Source organism: Drosophila erecta, unplaced genomic scaffold (genome assembly GCF_003286155.1).
Source record: "Drosophila erecta strain 14021-0224.00,06,07 unplaced genomic scaffold, DereRS2 tig00000055-arrow-pilon, whole genome shotgun sequence".
In the NCBI taxonomy this organism is placed as follows: Eukaryota; Metazoa; Arthropoda; class Insecta; order Diptera; family Drosophilidae; genus Drosophila; species Drosophila erecta.
The window spans coordinates 18,815,333-18,821,977 of NW_020825200.1; the positions used below are offsets into that span (position 1 = coordinate 18,815,333).

General features: G+C 46.1%; 1 protein-coding gene across 1 annotated transcript; it reads right to left on the bottom strand.

The window, feature by feature from the left end:
* Positions 1-3,567: 3,567 nt before the first annotated feature.
* Positions 3,568-6,645, bottom strand: LOC6541455 (protein peanut). The gene has a single exon (XM_001970456.3). The coding sequence runs from the start codon at positions 5,846-5,848 to the stop codon at positions 4,223-4,225; it is 1,626 nt and encodes a 541-aa protein (XP_001970492.1). The 5' UTR covers positions 5,849-6,645; the 3' UTR covers positions 3,568-4,222.

The window sequence follows — 6,645 nt, forward strand, 5'->3', positions numbered from 1 at the left end:
CCTCTTTGTCCTTTGTGGCGTCGCATTGTTGGCAGCGTTTAAGAGCCATAATTGTGCGGTTAGTGTTCTTGAGACCATGTGTCAAGTGGCCTGACAGATTGTGGGATAAATGGAACGGAATGTCCGAAAGTGAAGAAAAAGCGCACAAATCTGTACATTAGGAAGGAAACCCTACCTTTAACTGTGCCACATGCATTTGTTATCGTAAATGATGCAAAATGCCGTCGATATAAAAATCCTCGAATTATTATTATCCCAATTAATACGATCGTGGGGTAAATGATATATGAATTATTTGATCAGTTTCGCGTAAACAACTCAATTAAAATCCGAAGAATTCGAGGTCTTCCCACAATTGGAAACAAAACAATCGGAAACCAACAATGGCACAAAATCCACCCTCAAAACCATCTCAATCCGAAATATATTTTCACACCTTCGCAAATGAATTGCCAGATAGCGGGATCACCTGTGCATCAGTGCCATTCCCAGGATGTCGGGAATCGGAATCCGAATGTTCCAACTGTAAAAGGCACAACAAAAGCGAAGAGAAAGATTGGCGGAAAGCAAAGGGAAGTAGAGAGCGGATGTTGTGCACGCTTCGCGCGCAAGCGTAGCGGAAATCAGAAAAAGGACAATGAAAGGACGAACGAAGAGAATCGCACGGATAGCGGGTGAGGAAGTAGAAGTAGAAGACGGTGAATTAAATTTTACCGCTATGGGATCGAAATAAAGACAAACGGATGTAAGGCACAATCACTTCCGATTGCGGGCAGGATAGAGGACCACACGCAAACGGGCAACTCTGTCCAATCAGTATCTCTATATCAATTAAAATCTCTTTATGACAAAGTCATTAGTTAATTATTCTTTTTAAAAAAGAACTTCCATAGAAATATTAAACGCTTCTTCTCGATGCTATGGCTCTTAAATTAAAACGTTAACTGACCTCTGCAAATTGGTTGAGCTGAACGAGTGAGTGTATTCAAGGCACCCAAACAAATATGTGTCAGTTCCAACAAGTGTTTGTTTATCTAGTCGCGTCGTATAATTTATGGACCCAGCGGGCTTATCGACGCCCCGAAGAAGCGTTCCCACAAGTGTTGCATAAAGCTGATAGAACGTCTCGATCGCTGCCCGCACGATCTCAATATTTCAATTTATTTGTATTGTAAACAAGAACAAATTGTATGTATAGGAGCAATCATAAAGCAAAGGAAACCAACCGGGAAAGGCGCCCTTATCACTGTGACATTGAGTCGATGGGGGGCGAATGGGGGAAGCGGAAGGGCGATTGGAATGGGCAATGGAATGGGAAATGCAAGAAAACCAAACAAACAAACAAACAAACCAATGAACCAACCAAGCAGTCTATAAAAATCACTTCCCATTGCCATTTGACATGGAAGAACTTGTGTAAAGAAAATTTAAAACTGTGAACGGAAATCTCAAATAAAAATGAATTTAAGCGCTTGTTTGGGGACTTGTTGCTACTCTATAATTCAAGAAATGTAAATGAAAGTTTGTTCTCTTCCATACCCAATAAATAAAATTTTAGCAAATTATATGTAATATATCCATGAAAAAAATCGAAATATTGTTCTTCAAAAATAAAATGAATTTAAAAAGCACCAAGACAACCTAAACTTGTAATACCTTGAGCACCGTAAAATAAAGGGTAATGCGCATGCGCAGCGCTGCTGTTCTATCTCGCAGTCACGTAAGTGTGTCAGACTGATGTGGGTGTGTGTGGGAGAGAAGAGCGCTCAGTTTTCCTACTTTTTACTCTCTCTCTCTCTCTCTGTCTACAATGTGCCGGCTCGTTAGAAACGGTCAACATTTGTTTTTGATCTTAAGCGTTTGGCTTGGGCTTGCGGTGGTTACGATCGGTTCTTTTTCGCGTTTGACGTGCAGGAATGCCGTCCACAAGCGCGGCAGACGCAGTGACAGGGTGTTCCTTATACGCACGCACACACTCTCGCGAGATGGACGCCACATGCAGCTCACCCACAAGCGAAAACAAACGGGCTGTTGTTATTCCAGCCTGATATTCTCCCCACACACACACAGCACCCCTTCACCCCCTTCTCCAGAGACACCCCTGTGCTGTGTACTTGAGTCATCGTCCTAAAAACAACGCAACGCGAAACGAACTCCACTTTACCACACTCGAAAAAACGGGGGTATAGGCTTTTAAGGGGTCAATAAATTGTCGAGAGGTATTTGAGTAAATAAAATACCCATCACACAATAATGATCGCATCTTATTATTTTAATTATTAAATTATTTATTTTAAAAATTAAATTATTTTAATTTAATCAATACTATTTCAATGTGTATAAGAATATCTCAGAAAAAATGTCGGTATATCGAGACACATGTCACATAGTTTTTTTCAGTGCACGCCGCTCACACTGAAGCTTCTTCTGCTCTGGTGTTGCGTTCATTGATCGCCAAAGCCAATTGCTTCGAGTTAAGTGCTGCGTCAACGTTGTTGACTTACATACTCGGCACTCACACACACACACACACACACAGGCCAGCGTATCTATATCTTGATTGCCACCCCTCCTGCCGCCCACCGCCCACCACCCACCGTCCCTCTGCCCACTCTCGCTCCATATTTCTTCGGCGTCTTTCACCAATGGATTTTCATTTTACGCTTTATACGGCTCTAATTGAGTGCCTTTCAATTGGGTTATGGATTAATTTTTGTGCATAAATTAAATACCCATGCACACATGTCTCTCTATAAAGCTGGTGTCTGGGGCATTTAGAAAGCAATTTCAAGTGGAGAACCAGCGAAAATGCAATACTTTCATGCGGAAACAAGATCGGCCAAGAATTTAGTGGCAACTCTTGATACAATTAAATCTCGTTATCTATCAGACTTCCCAGAAGTAATGGTTTTATGATATGACTAAACTGAGCCTATATTTACATCACGCAAGCCAGTTTATCTTATCTGATATTATCTTAATTTTTTGCAAAATATAGCTCATTACTACCAACTGATGAAGCAGTACGAATTTAAGGTTTGCGATGAGTACCTATTATTTTAACCTAAATTGTGGCCACATGAGGCGAAGATTGTATATGTACATGTATTGACATATAGGGAGTGTCAGGGTTTTCGGAATTGCTTGAGTCGCATATGGGCAAGAACTACATAAAGGGTATTTCTTAATAAACGAAGAGCAAGACATTTTTAGGTTGCACCCACTGTTCGCGTTACTTATCACTGGTCCAATAAGCATCTACATAGCAGTGTACAGGGTAAGCACTTTTAATTGTTTGCGACGAGTGATTTCCCTATCCGCTTGACTCGAGCCACGTTCGCAGCCAACGCTCCTGGAGAATGACTCACCCATTATTAGCCATCGCCGTGCTCATGCACGCCGTATTTAACAAATTAGTCAGAGATTAGAGAAGGTAGCGCCGTATGTCCAAACCCATCGTCACGCTGATCGTACCCAGACGTCAGCCAAGCAGACCCCATAACACCCTGTTCGAGATCGCTCGTTCCGCTGCAGTTGAGTAAACAACGAAGTCAATATGGAATTCTTTTCGGTTTTTATGTAGTTAAACTAAGGAGAAGACTTTATTTTGTAAAATGCAAGAGTATATTTTGTTTCTTGATGTTTTCTGCTGCGGTTGCGGCTTTTGCCTTGCTGGTGTGTGTTCGGGTGTTTAATGACTTTATGCATAATAGGTAAAATACAATTACAATATCAATAGCATACGTTATACATGGGTTCTTTATTCGTTATAATTAATTTTAGGATCAATTTCGCCTCGTACTCGTACATTATGCTTAGATTTTGTTTGTGATTAGGCTTTAAGATACTTAAGTATTTTGCAAATACCGTTTGTTACTTGCCGCGATTTAATTCGTTTGCGTGTTCAATTCATTAGGCTAGCAATGTGTCTCGTCAAGTAATGCGTGGATATATATTGGTAAAATACTGCAACTGCTATGTGTTATATGTAACTTTATAGTATGTAGAAAACAAATGCAACGCCGTCGCGGGCCGATTGCTGTGCGAATAGAAGCCTTGTGGGGCGGCTGGCCCAACAATAGATATATTTATGCACTTTTCGAATTACTTTATGTGGTAGGAATAAGAGTTGGATACGCTAGAGGTTTCGTTTGCTTTGTTCTCGAGATTAGCGCTTAAGTATACGGGGAGCAGGAAGAATGGGGTTTTTGAGCGGGTTGACTTAGAACAGACCCTTCTTTTTCTTCTCCTTCTTGCCATCCACATTGTCCGTGCTGCTGTTGGCCCCCAGGCTGCGTCGCTTGAGCTCCTCGAGCGTCACGTGGTTGACATCCTCCCACTCCTTCTTCTCGCGCTCGAACTCACGCCTCTTCTCCTCCAGCTCCCGGATCTGCAGCTCCAGCGCCTTCTTGCGCTCCTCGTGTCGCCGCGCTAGTTCCAGTTCCGAGTCCCTGAGCTTCTGCATTTTCTCCTTGACCTTCATGTCGAACACCTGCTCCATCTCGGCTTCCATCTTCTTCATCTTTTGCTCGTGCTCCCGCTTCTCCTCCTCCATCTGGGTGAGAGGGTTCTTGTTGGACAGCCTGGCTTTGCCGTCCACCAGTCCCAGTTCCGATAGCTTCCGGCAGCGGTAGTTCTCGTAGTGGACGTTGTTCGTCACGTCCTTGAGGTCTTGTAGGTGCGTGCGTATGACCATGTTGCGCAGCGCTATAAAGTCGCAATGCGTCAGGTTCTCCACCTCGACCAGGCCCCAGGGATAACGCCTACCCCGCACCTTCTTTCCGTCCTGCTCGATGATGGTGTTGGCACCCACCACCGCGAATGGCACTCGGCTGCGCAGATTCTGCGTGGTCTTGGCTTCCTCGGCCGCATCCTCCAACGTGGCAGGGAAGTCGTAGATCTTAATCTTGTGCTGGGCGATCTCGTTGAGGATCTGCTTCTTGAATAGGTGCACCTCATCGGGCGTCATGGTGTCCGCCTTGGCGATCACCGGCACCAGATTCACCTTGTCCGACAGGCTCTGCATGCAGGCAATGTCCAGCGGCAGGAGTCCGTGTCCTGATGGCGCTATGAAGTACAGGCAGCAATGCACCCGACTGTCCGAAATGGTTTTGCGGTACACCCGCGACTCGGCGGTCAGGTACTCCTCGTACTTGCTGTCCACGTACTCCAGAATTGGGACCCAGCAGTTGCTATTGTCCACAGCATCGCCGAATCCGGGTGTGTCCACCACCGTGAGTGTCAGATTGACGCCGTTCTCCTTGAGCATCACTTTGGTGGCCTCCACGGCCACGGTCTTCTTTTTGCGCAGCGAGGGGCCCGGATACTGTTCCGCGTTGTAGATGTCCGACAGGAACATGGAGTTGATCAGCGTCGACTTGCCCAGCCCACTGGCGCCCACCACCATCAGGGTGAACTCGAATCCCCGCTTCACGGCCTTGCGGTAGACCTGATTGGGCAGGTTGGCGAAGCCCACATAGCCGGCGATCTCCATGGGCTTCTGGCGCACCGGGAGCGGTGGCTTCTGTGGCTTCTGCGCCTGCTGGTGCTCCTTCTCCTGCAGATCGTGGGTCAGTTTGTTCGAGTCGCCGTTGGAGGCGCCTCCGCTGCTGGTGTCCAGCTTGCCACTGACGGCCACTGGCACACTGGGCGGCTGATTGGGCGGTCGTCCACCGACTCCCACCAAGGACTCGCTGCCGCCGCTGCCGTTGGTGGCAGAGGACGCCGACGCCGATGCCGACGCAGCCTGCTGCTTGTCGCGCAGAGCCAGTTGGGCCAGAGTGCTGGGCAGAGCGGAGATGGCGCCGCCGCTGCCGCCATTGACCGCGTTTGAGCGAGGACTATTCATTGGAATAGCGCCAAATTCGCCTATGAGCCTTTGATATTCGTTCGCAGGTGGGCTTCACTGTATTTATTCACTTTGCTTGCACAGAACCGATGCTTTTTCCCCGCTTTTGTCACACCTACGCCAGCTCTTTTTCGCTCTTACTTTTTTTGCATTTTCTGTGTCAGAGGACCATTCACAGTAACGCGATAAATACTTCTGCTCCGCTCTCGCACGCAACAACAACGCCCCAGCTAAGGCGCAGTGTGACCCTCGAAAATACCGAAGAGAAGCCAGGAAAATACCAAACGAAGCTTGGAGTGAGAGCGCATGAGTAATACCACACATACGAACAGAGATACACACACGCACACAGGCGCAGCAATGCACATGCAAACGGGCAAAGAGGACTGTTTTCTGGTGGTCTTATCACTTGGAATGGAATGTTATGTTTAAAAATAGGCAATGAAACGCATTCATGTGTCCCTGCACTTGGGATTCCAGATTTCTGGCCTGAATGACTGCTCTTGAGTGGCCACGGATCGCATTACAATCGCCCCCTGATGCACAGGAAGAAATTATGCGTCTAGATGACTTTGACTTTTGTTTTAAGCAGGGGTGGACTAGTGAGGGGTTTTTTTTGACTACCTTTTGAATATGGGCTCTCTTAGAACATTTTCAAGGGGTCTTCTCTTAATAAAGTAGAATATGGTCAATTTTTATAGGGAAGAAGTTTCCAACGTTTTCGAATAAAATGTTTCTGTCCCCAACACTACACCCTTGACTTTTGTGGTTATGGTTCCTTTTGGTTTTTGTTGCAA